Genomic DNA, 19,184 nt, shown 5'->3' with positions numbered 1-19,184 from the left:
AAAATATACTATTTAAAAAATTATACAAAAAGATCTAAGAAATTGATAAAGATAATAAGGTATTACGTCATAAATATTTTAGCAGAAACGGAACGTAAATTAAACGATATATTAAAATTACAAATATGTAAATTTACAACGCCTCTGTTATAGATATGCAAATAGGACTTTATATACAGCAGAAATTATTCAATCGTTTCTTAGAGATTTATGAAGATATCATGAGAGATTGCAAATATTCGCCAAAATTAGCCCATCCACCTATCAAAGTAAGCATATTTTATAATTAGTTATTATTTCAGTGACCACGTCCTTTATTGTAAAGGATAGTCCTTTATTTTAGATAGTTATCCTTTAGATTTATTTGTTTCTTCAAAACTCAATTTTGTCCTTTACTTTCCAATATTATCCTTTATTTTGACATTACAAGAAATTTTTTTCTAACTAGCGTTCCAATGTCTACATATAATATTATATTAATGAGTAAATTTTTATAGAAAATATTTTACAGTTTTATATAGATAAATACAATTTGTTTTTGTTAATTATATTTTTTAATTTTTTAAATTCAAACTAGAATTGTTTTCATTTTTTATTATTTTAAACTTTTTATTATTTCAGATTAAAGATTTGTTCCAATATAATCGAAATCAGTTTCAAACTATCAGAAAATTGCATATTATCTCAATTTTGATTATTAGCACTGTGCAATAAAATTCTATTATATATTGCACAGATTCTTGACAATCAAACTGGTTTGAAAATATGCAGGAAGAAAGCTCTAAAATTTTCAGATTTGTCCTTTATTTTTTTAAAGAAAATATGATCACCATAGTTATTATTGACTCCACGGAGAGAATAATTTTGTTGAAGTATCCAAAAATTTAATTAGATACAGATCTAAAAATAATTTTGTTTAAACATTAAAATTTTTAGGTTTTTATACTTGATTCCTACCTAAAAATGTTGATCGTCTAACAAAATTGTTTTCAAATCTATTATATATCTAGCGAAATACAATATTTGAATACTTCAGCAAAATCATTTTCTCTCTCTCTCTCTCTCTCTCTCTCTCTCACGCTCTCTCTCTCTCTCTCTATTATGAAGAACTAAAATAAAAAAATAAAATTATATTTTTTTTAAGTTTGAAGAACCTATTTATGGTACGACCGATTTGAGGTATTCAGATTACATGGCACCAAGTTTCATGCTAACGTAAGCGAAAATCAATTTAACTGAATTAGATGAAATTAATTGTTGTTACTAAAAAATTATTTATATTCTTGCAGAATGAGCTTCTTTTTAGCCGCCGCAGTTTCTACCACTTTAATAATTACAGATCGGATGGAGGGTGTCTGGAATCGAAGCGTAGTTCAAGGTAATTTACTAATATATTGTCAATCGCGTTCAAGATTATGTTTTACAATTATTGCTTCATCATTTTATTTCTTATCACAATAATGCAAATGTGTAATATAAATATGTGATAGGGGTCAGAACAGAAGAAATTCTGCTGTCTCACGTTCTTATTCAGAGCGTCGTCATTATCATCCATACAGCTATGATAATGCTCTTAATATTTCCTATATGGGGCCTAGAATGTAAAGGATCGATATTTATAGTAATGGTCCTCATGTTTCTCTCCGGTTTTTGCGGATTAATGTACGGTACGATTCTTCATATAATTCAATTCCGATATCAAAGAAATGTTATAGAGGGTAAACTATTTTAATATATAGACTAGTTAATAGTCGATTTACTCAAAATCTATAAGTTCAAAAAATGTTTCAGACAAAAGTTTTATAGTTTAATGGGGAAAAAAGTTGATGATTTTGGTTGACCTTGAGAAGATGTCCTTAAGATTAGGTTACTTAAAATTTTTTGAACGGAACTCTTTATTTTTTATTACATATCCTTATAGCTGTCTTTAAGACTTTTTAAAAACATTATAATAAAGTTTATTTTCATTAAGTATTTTTCGAGTTATAACGCTTAAAAGTTACAGTACCGTTGGCATTTGCATTTTACTCAAAGTGTCAGATGGATGGCTAAAACCTTTGAAATCGTGGTTACAATTATGACGTTGATAACTTATTACATACTATAATTTAATTTGCCTTAAACTATAATAACATTTTTGCCTTAAACTTAAAGATTTTGAGAAAATCGACTGGATTAATTAAAATGGTTCCTTATATAATAGTAATTATGAACAGACTTCCGAAAAGGTGAACTTCCTGATTTTCTTGTCGATTGATGTACTACTGTATTTTGATGTTCTAATTACAAATATGATAATGAAAATTGCTGACAAAGTTATTTTTAAGGTCAAATGTTTAAAAAACAATTTTGTAAACATTTTTTTCGCGTTTCACATGGATAGTCTTCTTCTTCTTTTGTAATTAATGGTCCTGGTCTTCGTTGATGAGATAAAGTTGACCAGTCGTTTCCCAGACGCCTCCTTCCACAGGAGTCACAGTGGAAAGTCGTGTGTTCCTAAGCAGAGAGGAAAGGTGAAAGTCGCTTCGCGTGTAAGTTGTACGCCCCTAAGCAGGAGGAAGGTTGAGTGGGAGTAGCTTTGCGTGGAAGACGTTGCGCTCCTAAGCTTAGTTACATTGCGCGGCAAATGACCGTCAAAATGACCTTGTTGGTAATTTTCATGATATTTGTAATCAACATACCAAAATACAGTAGTATCAATTGATAATAAAATTGAAGGGTTATCCTTTCAAAAGTTCACTCATAGTTATATAGTAGTAATTTATATAGTAGTAATTCAGAAATTAAGAACTAAACTGATCATTTATGTTAATATATTTTCAGGTTTTATTATCTCTGTTACATGCAAAAATCAAATTATAGCGCATTATAGTTCAGCCGGAAGTTTTTTCCCGTTTGTAGTGCTCAACGGTAAGTCTTTACTTTTTATGCTTTAAGAAATAATTTTTTTAAAATTTAATATTGCTACATGATGACATTATTAATTTGATTATTTTTTAATTTACAATTCTTTATTACGTAATAATACATTATTAATACTATTATTAATATAAAAAATTAGTAAATGTTAGTTCAAATTAACAACAATGTCGGAAGAATAATTATCTTAATACATTAAACAAATTTTTATCAATATATCAATTGAAAAAAATCATAGGATGTCTATGGCCATTGGAGGGAATGCCAATAGTACTTCGCTGGTTTAGTTATGCATTGCCAACTACTTTGCCCTCTACATCATTGAGAGAAATCATCTCCAAAGGATATTCCATATTTAAGCCACAAATTTATAATGGCTTTTTAATAATTGTAGGGTGGTCATTATTGCTTCTTATCGTAACTATATTCCGTGTAAAATCGAAGTCTTTTTGATATTATTCAGAAAAGTAAACAAAATTTTTTAGAAAGAAAATGATCTTGTATAATTTATAGAATTCAGTTAGATTAATATGCAAAATATTTCATTTAATTTGATGCATATAAAAATATTCTTGTTGATCTGTCTACAGAACCATAATATCTATTTAAATAGATATTATATATTATAATTAGTCCATAAATAATTAATCACTCTAAAGAAATACAATAAGTATTATGGCTAATATTATTTATTTAAGAAATTATGATAACATATTTTTTCTATTTAATAATTACGTCTTATTTTATTAAATAATGTAAAAAATAATATAAAATTAACTACTAGTATTAACTTCTATATGATAGTAATATGAATTGTTTTCAAATAATAATGATAAATATTTTAAACAAAAACAAAGTACCCTAATTATTATATATTTAGTTTTAGTGAATGGTTTAATTGTATAAATAATTATGTTGTTCAAACAATTGCGTTGTTTGAAAAATAAAGTAATCAATTAGTTTTCAATGTATTTGCGTTAATTTAAGTTTATGGAAAATAAAAAAAAAATCAATATACATTATTTAAATTATTATACAAAATTTAAATTGAACTTATGATTAATTTCATTTTTTTCTTTTATTTGAGTTACTAATTCTTCAAATGTTGTTGGAATTGCTGTACATTCAAGTTTTTTTGTTCCATCATTTCGTCTTTTTTCTCACATATTTGAGATAAAAGGAAACCTAAAAATAAGAAAATAATCTTACTATTTCAAAAAAAAAATTATAATAATGTAATACATAAAAATACAATAAATTAAAAATATATAATAAGTGTAAAGTTGTTGTACACATATTTAAAAGTAAAATATAAATGTAAAAAATAAAGTTCGGCAAATATTTAAAAATAAAGTGTAAAATTAAATATGCAAGTATATAAATAGTATACAAGTATATAAATAGAAACTTCTCTCTCTCTCTCTCTCTCTCTCTCTCTCTCTCTCGCTCTCTCTTTCTGTCTCTCCCCCTCTTACTCACATAATGCCGCATGATTCAATATTTTATTTTCCAGATTAGCATTTTTTATCCGTATCGGCGATAAATATCTTTAGGAAAATAATTTATTTTAATGCCTTTGTTAGTATTATTACAACCAACTGCTGCACGATGTCACCAGAGGTCGCTATTTTTCAAGAACATCGACGTGTCTTTATATACTGCCACACTAATATCTCACGCAATTTATAATTGAAGCTGTCGTACTTTCGTGTCAATTTTCATATAACGAATTCGTCGCGATAAAGCGTCTAAGTTTAATTCTAAAAACTCGACTTCTAAAGACTCGTTTGTTCGTGCAAACGTGTTTGTGGAATACTATTTCGTCAGTATAAGTTGCAAAACTTTCGGATCATACGAGTATAAATATTGTCACAACTTAACAGCTTGAAACGCCATATTACACACTAAAAAAATTGGGGAATTCAACTCGAATTGAGGTAAACAATCTTAGGGTTAAGTGGTTAAGTTATTGGTAGTAACCAAACATAATTGTATCGTCAATTCAAATAATTGTATGAGCTCGATGAAATAAATCTATAATAGAATAGATTGATTTTAACATTTGACTGAATTATTCTACAAAGTAATAAGAACTCAATAAATTGTTGATAGTAATATCGAAGTAATCTCTAATTTGTTTTTGAGTGAAGTAGATTTAATAATTCATCTAATAAGACAATTCATTAAATTTATTCGATTCCGTTATTTTATAAAATGATTTAATTAATAATTAAAATCTTCTGTCATATAGATCGATTGATTAGTAGCTGCTTTGAAAAAAATGTTTGTCGCCATGATGTGGCAAGAAGTATATGAAAAGATTATTTGACCATTCTCGCTTTATATAGATAGGCGTCGAATTTCTCTTACGAGTGCACGCATCATCTGTTAACAGCTCCACAAAACGCTCCCTCCTTCTAAATCAAAGTGTGAATATATATTTTATATATTAATTTAATATTTTATTAAATTCCTATTACTTTTAAGTCGTGTTACATTTACGTCATATTCATGTTCGTTTACTACCAATAATGTTTCATTCAACTTTACAAATACGCTTATAATTATGCCGTCCCATCATTGAATTACGTAAATAATTAGTTTTCAATTTACTTTCCTGTATGATTGATTTGATCTCCATAAAGAGGCAGATTTATGAGAATCATTTAAATCACTCTTGTAGTAGTTGCATGATTTTCTAATATTATTGCAGTAATCTTATTTCAGATCAGTTAATCGTATACTTTGTTTAAATTTTTTAAATACTTTACTACGTGAAATTATTCAGCTAAGTAATCATCTACTAGTGTAATTATTTATCTAACTAGATTTTTATTCTTCTTGATTTAAGTTTTTAATTCTTCTCAAATCGCGCAACCTTCAGATTTAGTTCTTTCCAATCTTTCGAATCTGAATATTTTTTATAGTGCTAAGAAATGGTAAAAAATATATCAATTTCGAAATTTTTGCCCAGAATCTCGCGATCGGCGGCTTTATAAATAGGATAACGTTTATTTCAAAACCTCTTCCTCGTATTCTCCGGTATCAGCGCTCTCGATGCTCCTCCCAAAGATCTCGATTCCGACCATAAATGCGCCCTCAGGGTCGTGCGTTCTGTTACATTAAAATGAATTCAGATTTTTTGAAATACGGATACATGAATGTTATAATGAAACCTTTTCAATCCAGAATGCATTTTTATTTATCTACAGGAATTGCATGGGACAAATGTTTCTTCCTTTTTAATCTTAAATGCATTTTTATTTATTTATAGAAATGGCATGGAGTATATTTCTATGTTTTTTAATCGAAAAATAATGTTATAGTATTTTGTGTGCATCGTGAATACTACTTTATTTAAAATTCTGAATAGGAAATGCAGTTTTTCAATCAAGTTGAGTCTAAAAATAATATCGGCCATTTCTGTGCATTGTGAATACTATTAAATTCAAAATTTTTAATAGAAAATGCAATTTTTTAATCTACTTGAATAAAAAAAAATTTTTCTTCTAAAATGGATCATAAATACTATTTAATTCAAAATTATGAGTAAAAAATCCATTGTTTCATTTAAAAATGCATCATGTTATTTTATTTAGAATTATGAATAAGAAATTTTTCGTTTTAATTCAACTCGTGAGTTAAAAAAAAGTTATACCGTAAAAATATATCATAAAATTCTACTTCATTTAATAATTAAAAGAAACATAAAAAACCACGTAAGTATGTAAAATATATATTACATATATAAATTCTTACTTTTAATTAATAAATTAATCGCTTTTATGTATATTTTATATTATTACGTTTCCTTTGTTATACAACTAGAGTATATATTGTGTATAAAAGTTTTAAAATAATAACTATAAAATATACTATAAAATATATTCATGTACTACTTTAATTTATTTAAACTTTTACATGTATACAAATTTTTTATATAGAAATCAATCCATTTTTATGGCTTTAACCTAATAATAAATCAAAATAGTAATTACATGAAATTCTATAGTTATTTTAAAACTTGTATACAAAATATATACTCTAGTTGTATAATAAAGAGAACGTATTAATATAAAATATACATAAAAGCAATTAATTTATTAATTAAAAATAAGAAATTTATATATGTAACATTTATTGTTCATATTTACGTTCTTTTTATGTTTCTTTTAACTTAAATAAAGTGGAATTTTATTTCTCTCTCTCTCATGATATATTTTTACGGTACAACTTTTTTTAAATTAATAATAAGATTAAGAAAACAAGATCGTTTATACATTACTTTAAATACGAACTACAGTCTGAATGTTAAGATATTGAACTATTATATATATTTATTTAAATGAATTAATTTCAGAAATGATAATTGCGTACCAATATGGTTGTCGGTCTTTCAACGCAATCAATCTAAAATATTAATAATCCCCTCAAATTTCCCAAATTTAATCTCAAAAACTGTAATCTTAATAAATTTATTGCGAAAAATATTGCCTCGGCCGGGAGTGAAGCCGGATCTCTTGCATTCCGTGCAAAACCATTGTTAAATTACTCAGTTGAATCAATACGTAAAATTTCTAATTAATAATTCTGAATAAAGTAGCATTCATGATTTTTAAATGAAACAATGGATTTTCTATTCGCAATTTTGAATTAAACAGTATTCATAATCCATTTCAAAATAAAAACTTTTTTTATTCAAGTGGATTAAAAGATTGCATTTCCTATTCAAAATTTTGAGTTTAGCCGTATTCACGATGCACAGAATTGGCCGATATTATTTTTAGATTCAACTTGATTGAAAAACTGCGTTTCCTATCCAGAATTTTAAATTAAATAGTATTCACGATGCACAGACTACTATTTTTAGGTTAAAAAGCATAAAAATTTACTCGATGCCATTCCTATAAATGAATAAAAATGCATTCAGGATTGAAAAGAATTCATTTTAATATTCATGAATCCGTATTTTTAAAAATCTGAATCCATTTTAATGCATTTCAATCCGTTCTTGTTTGTTGGGACGTTCTGCTTGCATTTTCTTAATAGAAGATGATGCATTTTCGTAATAGGAGGTAATGATGAAAATAATAATAATTCAAAAATGTTGCACGTTTATATAATCATAAAAGTTTTTACCGGTCATAGTTAGACAACATATTTCTTATAATACATAATGTAAATAATAAATTAAATAATATTCTTTATTTTTTTCCTTTAATTTACAAGATAAAATTAATTAATACGATTATAATCTTTTCATATATTATTTAAATGACGTAAATGTTATCTAACTCCGTAATAAAAACTTACGTGATTATGCATACGCAGAACGTTTTTAATATTTAATTGCTCCATTATCATTTCCTATTACAGGAAAATACGAGCAAAAGGTGCTGCGTGAGAAATCGAACAAAAAAATATAAGCTGAAGGTGCTGCATGAAACGAATGCGGATGGTATACAGAGATGTTTGCAATTAATTTTTATTGACAATATTTCTTATACATATAGAGTAAAAGCATTAAGTGCGGATCACGCACTAATTCCAGATTACATATTATATTTAAATATTGTAATTATAATATTTTTCATCAAATGATGCATATCACAAGATTCTTTAGTATTTGTTTTATCTTTTCAAGTGTTAGTTATCAAGTGTTTTTTATTTATTAGCAACAGTGTTGCATTTTACTGATGTCGTTAATTTATAAAAAACGTGACACATAAACTAAATTTAAACTAAGATATGTATCTTTAAAATTCAAAGTGTAATACCCCATAAAGATTGCTTTATTGATTCCAGGAAGTAATAAAAAGCATTAGATTTTATGAAAATAAATTAATATCATATTCATTTGAATTTAAATCTAAAAAAAATAAAGCAACTGCTCCGCAATTAGTATATGGAGTATAAATGTGAATAATTATTATTACTTTATTGAATTAAAATTAAAATAATACCAAAATGAAATAAAAAATTTAAATATAGTAGAGAACGCCTAGGATCGGTCACACAAAGTTAGATATTTCTAAAAATATATTATTTATTGTGGTTTATGAATTTAATTTATCTCAAATGAGATTGTGCACCCAAACATATTTAAACACAATCATTCTGAGATACTAATAATCGCAAGCCGTTCATTAATAATTCAAGTCCTCCGTTATTTATCTTCTCTCATTCGATTCTGCTATTTCTGGTATTCAAAAATCTTGACTTCAAATATAGATGCTGCGACTAAAATATCCAGAAACTAAGCTTTAAAATAATAAAATTATTCCTTCATTTTTTTATTTATTATACTAATTTCGCAATTTTTGAATCTAAAATTTTTGACTTTAGAGGATTCAATAATGCAAAAATACCCTAAAAAACCTAAAAAGATATTTGAATTTTTATTTGTATTTGCTGTAAGAAATATTGATACATATTTTTCTACAGAATCTATCTATAAAATTTATTTCTTAACAATTAAGTAAGTTTTAAACATTTTCATTCCTTTTTAATGTAATATTTTTTATGTATTTATATTTATACATAGATATGTGGGATGGGTGACTGAGCGGAGCGACGAAAGCGCGCATGCGCGAACGGACAAGCGATAGGCGGAGTAGACATCGAATATGCATCGAGCAGAGATAACTTTTGTGTTTATCCGGTTTATCGTGAGTCAGCTCGTTCGGGAATCATTCGAGCGATCAATCCTACAGATATATCTCAAGATTTCACACGAAATCGCTCATCGCTGCTTATAAAAACAGGAATCATAACCGTAACGAAGAATATATCAGAAGATTTAAATATTGTTAATTTTAATTCTCTGGCCTTCAACTCACGCTGTAAACTCATACCATAAGCGATTGGAAAATTATTTCACCATTTACCTAACTTGCGAGCATTGCTTTCAATTTTATGTAATTTTTTTTTATTCAAACATGTCACAAATAACAAATCATTTTCAAGATATTAAATACTTTTCTTAAATTATACTTATATTTTTCAAAAATTATTTTTCTATAATTAAATAAGGTAAATAAGATATTTCAAATTGTTTTATCATTAATTATTACATGTATCTTACGCAAATTCGATCTGTAAACTTTTAAAATTTTGAAAATGTTAGAAAAATACGATTAAATAAAATATTATTAAATTGAAAGCAAAAGAAGAATATGATTCAATACAGATTCAATTTTTATATACTATCTTCACATTAATTGTCAATAATAAAAGTTATCTTACTATCATTGAGACAAAATAATATTTTGAAAAATATTTGCCTGTTATAAATTCAATAAGCGTTATTGATCTTTTCATACCACTTATATTGAATTGAACAACACTTAAATTTAATATCACTTTAAAAAGTTAATTGTTCCAGTAAATCACAATCTATTTTTAAGTCATTTGAGAAAAAATTGTTATAGTTTGGCCGCTAATCAAATATTCATCACAATATCGTAAAATGGTGCAACAAGAGGCTGTGGTCGTAAGGAAAGCCGTAAAGCGTTATGGAAAAGAGTTGGTGTTCAATGGCCTGAATATGACTGTTTCAAAAGGTTCCATGTAAATAACCGTTATTTATCATGTTAATACAAAAGATTAATCGTACTTATTTATTTTCGCTTCAAGTTGTTAACAAATAATTTTCCGAAAAGAATAATTTAAAAAATGCTCCATAGAAGAAAAAGAAAGTGCCATAGAATTAATTAAGTTTTATTAATTAAGCGATTATCTGCGCGATTTTTACATTATTCGAGAAACAAGATAAATTGCTATTTTACATGTACATTCGCCGACTTCTTAAATTGCTGCCGTTTGCGCAAAATTTATGATAGGATAATCGTATAATTTCATAATGATTATTCAAATAAGAAAATAAATTTAAATAAAAAATTTTATTCGAATGTATTATTTAAAATAAAATAAAGCATATAAATAAAATCTTTCTTTTAAACAGATACGGATTGTTGGGATCTAGTGGATGTGGCAAAACCACACTATTGTCCTGCATCGTCGGGGTTCGGTATCTTGATAGCGGAGAAGTGTGGGTCTTGGGAGGAAATCCGGGCAACAAGGGCTCTGGCATCCCTGGACCTCGAGTAGGTTACATGCCGCAAGAGGTTTCCTTGGTTGAAGAGTTTTCCATGAGCAATGCCTTCTATTACTTCGGTAGAATTAATGGGCTCGACGATGAGGAGATCGGTAGGATGTAATAAAAAAAATATTAGCATTCGTTGCACGTGAAATGTCACGCATTTTCTATATTTCAGTTATACAAAATATTTTTGAGTAAACGTATTGTAAACCGTATCTGTTTTTGTTTTAAATTATTCGTATGCAAAATATTTCATAGCGTAATTTAATTCAAACGACTATAGCTTTCCCGTGTTATTCCTCAGAGACGAGACAGCGATTCTTCTCGGAGTTGCTTCAACTACCCCCAGCAGATCATCTAGTGAAGAACATGAGTGGAGGTCAGCAAAGAAGAGTTTCTCTTGCCGCCGCATTAATTCACAAACCCGAACTTCTAATTCTCGACGAACCCACTGTGGGCTTGGATCCAATTTTGAGAGAGAAGCAAGTAGATTTTGCTCATTTTAGATACAATATAAAGAATAATAATAAGAAAGTGTTTGGATGTACTTTTTTTTTGTAGAATTTGGGCCTACATGATTCAGATCACGCAGGAAGAAAATATCACAGTGCTGATCACGACACACTACATTGAAGAAACTAAAGATGCTAATAAAGTGCGTTTTGTTTCTATTAAAATAGTTGCAGTAGGTCATTTTTAGCCAATGTTACACGGTGTACAATGATATAAACAACAATAAATGTCCGTATCAACGTGCGTGCATTTCTGCTTTTTCGCTATCAGCATTACCCAAGATACATCGCGTGATAGTTACTGAATTAAGTATCTCTTAGTATAGTATGTCTTGTAGAATCTAATCAGTCTCGTTAAGGCTCCTGAGTAATGATTACAGCCATATTAAATCGTGACGTTAGAAGCGGGAAATGACACAATTTTTATTACATGCTATTTATAAATAAAGACAATTTGGATAATACAAAATGATAAGATTGCTTTAAAACGTTTGTAAAAATAAAACGAAAATTATGTTTATCCTCCCTGACAATCAGTAAATAATCGTAAAAAATGATAAAAGAAACGTGTAAGTGAAAATAAGCTGCACATGCGCGTTGCATAAAAACACTTCATTTGCTTAATAAAAATTAATATGTCATTTTTCGCTTGACGTCATGATTCAATATGATTGTGACGACTACTCAGGAGCATTGGCATACACATATGTCAGTATATTTGTCGTGTGTCACATTGAATTTTTATAAATCTTCCTTTTCTGATTCGTCTGAGTCTTTTATACATTGAAAACCATTGTCTTTATGAATCCCTAGTTTATACTAATACTATTTTGGAATCTCGCGTAACTCAAAAATCAAACTGAAAATGATAAAATTGTATTTTCATGAAGTTCTACTTTAAGACTTCGGAAAATTTTATTCTTCATATTCGAATTCATTTGTGTATTTTCATTATTATACAGATTGGTTTGATCAGATGTGGTAAATTGTTAGCGGAATCTGTGCCACAAGAATTGCTGGAGCAATTTGAATGCTCGTCTTTGGAAGAAGCTTTTCTGAAATTATGTAATGTCCAAAATAACACAATCACTTTGAATGAAGCTCGAGAAGTGGAAGACACCAGCAGTGATGTCTTGTATAAAGATCAAAATCAATGTGAATTAACAAAAGTATATATATGTAGAAATAATCTATGCCCTAATCATTACTATAAAAACTATATAATGGGTATCATTTTATAACATTAATAATTTGAATTTTGAAGGCAATGTCAGAGTACGAAGCAATTTCGGAACGTCAAGTTTCACGATTGAGAAGGTTCAAAGCTCTATTAGCGAAGAATGGCATCCAATTTTTGCGTTATTATACGTAAATATATATATATATATATATTAATAAATATATATATATATTCTTCTAAAGGACATAAACTTATATAGGATATAGAATATAGAATACAAAAAAAAAATATCCAAAAAACAGAATTTTAACTGTCTTAATTTCAAATTTTCTGTATTATTTTTGTACATCATTATATCGTAGCATACAAAACATTATAATAAAAAATTTAAATTTATTAATCGTGGTATATTTCATAATAATAATAAATAATAAATGACATATTTTTTCAGAGGACTAGTTTTCGCAGTAGTATTTCCTATACTTCAAATCGGCGTATTTGTTATGGCAATTGGTGATAATCCGAAAAATTTGAAGATTGGCATCGTTAACAATGAAGTCAATAACTGCAGTTTGGATAGCAACTTTGGCAATGTTTGGAGTGATGAAGTCACTTGCCATTTTGACAACCTCAGTTGTAGATTTTTGCATTATTTTGACAACTCTATCGCAATACAGGTACAATGGTTTAAAAATTATTATAATGTATAATCGGCATAAATATGATTACACATATACTATTGAGAATAAATATAAAATTAATAGAAAAATACACTTTTGCACATTCGATTGCGACTATTGCGCAAAATTGCATACATAACATTATTGCTTACAGCTCGATTGTTTACAAGTACTATTATAGTTACTATTTTTTATTTTAAAAACACAAATTCAGTACTTGAGACTTTCACTTTCTATAAAGAAATCGTGCGTTTTGAAAGTTATTTCCGTGTCCAAATCCATTCTTAGAATGCCAACGTTTCGTGAACATTGCAGTTCATTTTATTAGGGCCAGCCTGGTACTAAGTATTCCTATGATAAAGTCAACTGCAATGTTCACGAAACGTTAGCATTTTAAAAATGGATTTGGACACGGATGTAGATATGCATAATTTCTGAACATAAATTAAAAAAAAAATACAAATTTTCTGCTTTAGAAAGACAAATTCTCTGCTTTGACATACAAATTCCCTGCTTTAAAAATACAAATTATTATATTTTCTTACGTAGATTAATCTTAATTTGATATTTGTGTGTACGCCAAAATGCTTGTAGGTAATCGATTTGTAGATAATAATACATGTCGGCAAAACGTGACTTCGGTTCTAAAATTTTTATTTGTCTGCAAAAGTGCATGTAAGCAATCAAGCTATAATAATATATGTAGACAATCGATCTGTGGGCAATAATATTATGTGTGCAATATAGGTTGTGCGCAATAGTATCATGTTATGTATGTAGCGCTTCTTAATTTTATATTTATGCGTAATATATTTTTGTATATAAACGAACTAAATGTGATATAGGCAAACACGCTTTTCTTACCACCTTTCCCAAATTCAATAAATTGAAATATAAAAATCTTAACACACACACACACACACACACACACACACATACGAATAAACGAGGACGCGCGCGCACACATTTTCATATAAATTAAGAAGAAGATTACATAACAATTTCCTGAAAAATTAGACTGGAACTATTAGTACTAATACGATTAGACTATTGGTACTAACAATAACTTCTAGACAATACTATTTTAATAGTGTATGAATTAGTAACACTATTGAAGTAATAAGTGCATAAGTTTGTGGTATGGACTTATGGACAAACTTATGTACTTACTACTTCAACAGTGTTAAGGGCTTTGCATAATAAAAAAAACAGGGAACAGAGACAGAGAATAACAATTTCAACTTACCAGAAACTGTGTATCCACAATACATGATTTCTGATAGATTGAAATTCTTATTCTCTGTTCTCTATTTCCTATTCCTTTTATTGTGCGGAGGACCTTACTAATCTCTACAAATTAAAATTGTGCCTCGGAGTTTTTGATACTAACATTTTTAAGTCTAGCTTTTCGAGAAAATGTCATGTAACGATGTAACCGAAAGGACGACAGTAACAATAATTAAAACGTTATATATTTTCAATATTTTTCAATATTAACCTTCTTAAAACGTTATATGTTTTAAAAATTCTTATTAATATTTCGCTTTCAGGAGTACTATGACAACATTTCCGAGGCAAAACAGGCTGTACAAAATGCGAAGCTCAGTGGTTTGATATATTTTAGTCAAAACTTCTCCGAAGCTTTGCAGATACGCGTGGAAGAAGCCAATTCCGCGAAAGATTCCGATTTGCTCGCCAGCCAAATTCAAGTTTTTCTCGATATGGGCGGTACGTTATTTGTACATTAACAATGCGTTTTTATCGTTTAAAAATTTAAAAAGTTTAATTAATTTGTATATTTGAAAATATTATTTAAAATATAAAAAAATAAAATATACTATTTAAAAAATTATACAAAAAGATCTAAGAAATTGATGAAGGTATTACGTCATAAATATTTTAGCAGAAACGGAACGTAAATTAAACGATATATTAATAAAATTACAAATATGTAAATTTACAACGCCTCTGTTATAGATATGCAAATTGGACTTTATATACAGCAGAAATTATTCAAGCGTTTCTTAGAGATTTATGAAGATATCATGAGAGATTGCAAATATTCGCCAAAATTAGCCCATCCACCTATCAAAGTAAGCATATTTTATAATTAGTTATTATTTCAGTGACCACGTCCTTTATTGTAAAGGATTGTCCTTTATATTAGATAGCTTCCTTAGATATATTTATTTCTACAAAACTCAATTTTTTCCGTTATTTTTCAAATTTATCCTTTATTTTGACATTACAAGAAATTTTTTTCTAATTAGCATTCCAATGTCTACATATAATATTATATTAATGAGCAAATTTTTATAGAAAATATTTTATAGTTTTATACAGATAAATACAATTTGTTTTTGTTAATTATATTTCTTAATTTTTTAAATTTAATTTATTTAAACTAGAGTTGTTTTCATTTTTTATTATTTTGAACTTTTTATTATTTCAGATTAAGGGTTTGTTCCAATATAATCGAACCAGTTTCAAACTATCAGAAAATTACGTATTATCTCAATTTTGATTATTAGCACTGTGCAATAAAATTCTATAATGCACAGATTTTTGACAATCAAACTGGTTTGAAAATATGCAGGAAGAAAGCTCTAAAATTTTCAGATTTGTTCTTTATTTTTTTAAAGAAAATATGATCACCGTAATTATTATTGAACTCCACGGAGAGAACAATTTTGTTGAAGTATCCAAAAATTTAATTAGCTACAGATCTAAAAACATTAAAATTTTTAGGTTTTTATACTTAATTCCTACCTAAAAATGTTGATCGTCTTACAAAATTGTTTTCAAATCTATTATATATCTAGCGAAATATTTGAATACTTCAGCAAAATCATTCTCTCTCCCTCCCGCCCTTTCTCCCTTTCTCTCCTTCCCACACCGCTTTCCCCTCTCCACACCCGTTCTCTCTCTCTCTATGACGAAGAACTAAAATAAAAAAATAAAATTATATTCTTTTTAAGTTTGAAGAACCTATTTATGGTACGACCGATTTGAAGTATTCAGATTACATAGCACCAAGTTACATGTTAGGGTAATCGAAAATCAATTTAATTCAATTGAAGGATATTAATTGCTGATACTAACAATTATTCATATTCTTGCAGACTCAGCTTCTTTTTAGCCGCCACAGTTTCTACCACTTTAATAAATACAGATCGGATGGAGGGTGTCTGGGATCGAAGCGTAGTTCAAGGTAATTTACTAATATATTGTCAATCGCGTTCAAGATTATGTTTTACAATTATTGCTTCATCATTTTATTTCTTATCACAATAATGCAAATGTGTAATATAAATATGTGATAGGGGTCAGAACAGAAGAAATTCTGCTGTCTCACGTTCTTCTTCAGAGCGTCGTCATTATCATCCATACAGCTATGATAACGCTCTTAGTATTTCCTATATGGGGCCTAGAATGTAAAGGATCGATATTAATAGTAATGGTCCTCATGTTTCTCTCGGGTTTTTGCGGATTAATGTACGGTACGATTCTTCATATAATGCAATTCCGATATCAAAGAAAGGTTATACAGGGTAAACCATTTTAATGTCGACTGGATAAGAGTCGATTTTCTCAAAATCTATAAGTTTAAAAAATATTCCGGACAAAAGTTTTATAGTTTAAGGGGGAAAAAAGTTGATGATTTTGGTTGACCTTAAGAAGATGTCCTTAAGATTAGGTTACTTAAAATTTTTTGAACGGAACTCCTCATTTTTTATTACATATCCTTATAGCTGTCTTTAGACCTTCTAAAAACATTATAATAAAGTTCATTTTCATTAAGTACCTTTCGAGTTATGACGCCTGAAAGTTACAGTACCGTTGACCATTACAGTACCGTATTTGCATTTTACTCAAAGTGTCAGACTGATGGCTAAAATTTTTGAAATCTTGTTTACAATTATGACGTTGATAATTTATTACATACTATAATTTAATTTGCCTTAAACTATAATAACATTTTTACCTTACGTATTTTGAGAAAATCGACTGGATTAATTAAAATGGTCCACGTTGTATAGTAGTAATTATGGATAGATTTCCGTCAAGGTGAACTCCCTAATTTTCTTGTCGATTGATATACTACTGTATTTTGATGCCCTAATTACAAATATGATAATGAAAATTGCTGACAAAGTCATTTTCAAAGTCAAATATCTAAAAAACAACTTTTTAAACATTTTTTTCGCGTTTCACGTGGAAAGTCGTATGTTCCTACGCAGAGAGGAATGTGGGTTGAAAGTCGCTTCGTGTGAAAATTATGCGCCTGAGTAGGAGGGAGATAGAATGAGAGTAACTTTGCCTGGAAATCGTGCCCTCCTAAGCAGGGGGGTGCGCTTAGCCAGATTGCGCGGCAAATGACCGTCAAAATGACCTTGTTGGTAATTTTCATGATATTTGTAATCAGCACCCCAAAACACAATAGTATACCAATCGACAATAAAATTGAAGGGTTCATCCTTTCAGAAGTTCACTCATAATTATGTAGTAGTAATTTATATAGTAGTAACTCAGAAACTATGAACTAAATTGATCATTTATGTTAATATATTTTCAGGTTTTATTATCTCTGTTACATGCAAAAATCACACTGTAGCGAATTATACTTCGGCCGGAAGTTTTTTCGTGTTAATATTGCTCAACGGTGAGTCTTTACTTTTTATGCTTTAGGACATAATTTTTTTTAAATTTAATATTGCTACATGATAACATTATTAATTATTTCTGAATTTACAATTCTTTGTTACGTAATAATACGTTATACTATTATTAATATAAAAAGTTAGCAAATGTTAGTTCAAATTAACAACAATATCTCAAAAATAATTATCTTATGTTAATCAAATTTTTATCAATATATTAATTGACAAAATCATAGGATGTCTATGGCCAGTGGAGGGAATGCCAAAAGTGCTGCGCTGGTTTAATTATGCATTGCCAACTATTTTGCCCTCTACATCATTGAGAGAAATCATCTACAAGGGATATTCCATATCTAAACCACAAATTTATAATGGCTTTCTAATAATTGTAGGGTGGTCATTATTGTTTCTTATCGTAACTATATTTCGTGTAAGATCGAAGTCTTTTTGATATTATTCAGAAACGTAAACAAAATTTTTTAGAAATGAAATGGTTTTGTATAATTTACAGAATGCAGATAGACAAATATGCAAAATGTTCCATCTAATTTGATGTGCACATAAAAACAGTCTTTGATCTGTGTACAGAATTTTATACTAATTGTAGACTGTACAAAAATTTATATATCTGAGAAAATGTATAATTATTTTTATCCATTTAAATAGATATTATATAATTAGTCCATAAATATTATAATTAATCACTCTAAAGAAATAAATATTATGGCTAATATTATTTATTTAAGAAATTATAATAACAATTTTTTCTATTTAAATTAATAATTATCGTTCCAGACCATAGTGGCGCTTCGTATTTAAAGTAATGTATTAATATAAACGGTCTTTTAATTGTATTGTTTATACACGCTCGCCTATAATACGTAACTCTCTATATATATCGGTTATTGTGAAGTCTCGGTAGTCTAAAGGTTTTGGACGCTCGCATGGAATGCAAGAAATCCGGGTTCGATTATCGGCCGAGGCAACATTTTTCGCAATAAGTTTGTTACAGTTTTTTAAGATTTTGGTAATTTGAGTGATAATTAATATTTCAGATTGCGTTGAAAGTCCGACAATCATATCGGCATGCAATTATTATTTCTGAAATTAAATCATTTATTTGAATATATG

The 19,184-nt window shown here is 28.0% G+C and overlaps 2 protein-coding genes across 2 annotated transcripts; both read left to right on the top strand.

The window, feature by feature from the left end:
* Positions 1-153: 153 nt before the first annotated feature.
* Positions 154-3,372, top strand: LOC108755150 (the record flags this gene model as incomplete). The annotated part of the gene is made up of 6 exons (XM_018498029.1): positions 154-269; positions 1,145-1,215; positions 1,290-1,378; positions 1,491-1,667; positions 2,824-2,910; positions 3,158-3,372. Coding segments are annotated over 6 exons (755 nt in total), but the record flags the coding sequence as incomplete, so codon positions are not given.
* A 1,250-nt stretch (positions 3,373-4,622) lies between these two features.
* On the top strand, positions 4,623-18,504 carry LOC108755084 (ABC transporter G family member 20-like). The gene is made up of 17 exons (XM_018497910.1): positions 4,623-4,856; positions 8,296-8,377; positions 9,464-9,836; positions 10,350-10,488; positions 10,883-11,127; positions 11,325-11,502; positions 11,582-11,675; positions 12,495-12,701; positions 12,797-12,900; positions 13,164-13,389; positions 14,943-15,120; positions 15,370-15,485; positions 16,371-16,441; positions 16,515-16,603; positions 16,716-16,892; positions 17,969-18,055; positions 18,290-18,504. Exons 4-17 carry the CDS (start codon positions 10,388-10,390, stop codon positions 18,502-18,504), a joined length of 2,088 nt encoding a protein of 695 aa, XP_018353412.1. The 5' UTR covers positions 4,623-4,856; positions 8,296-8,377; positions 9,464-9,836; positions 10,350-10,387.
* Positions 18,505-19,184: the final 680 nt, after the last annotated feature.

Source organism: Trachymyrmex septentrionalis, unplaced genomic scaffold (assembly GCF_001594115.1).
Source record: "Trachymyrmex septentrionalis isolate Tsep2-gDNA-1 unplaced genomic scaffold, Tsep1.0 scaffold101, whole genome shotgun sequence".
NCBI lineage: Eukaryota > Metazoa > Arthropoda > Insecta > Hymenoptera > Formicidae > Trachymyrmex > Trachymyrmex septentrionalis.
The sequence above is the reverse complement of the archived record's forward strand: the minus strand, read 5'-3'. Positions and strand labels throughout refer to the sequence as shown.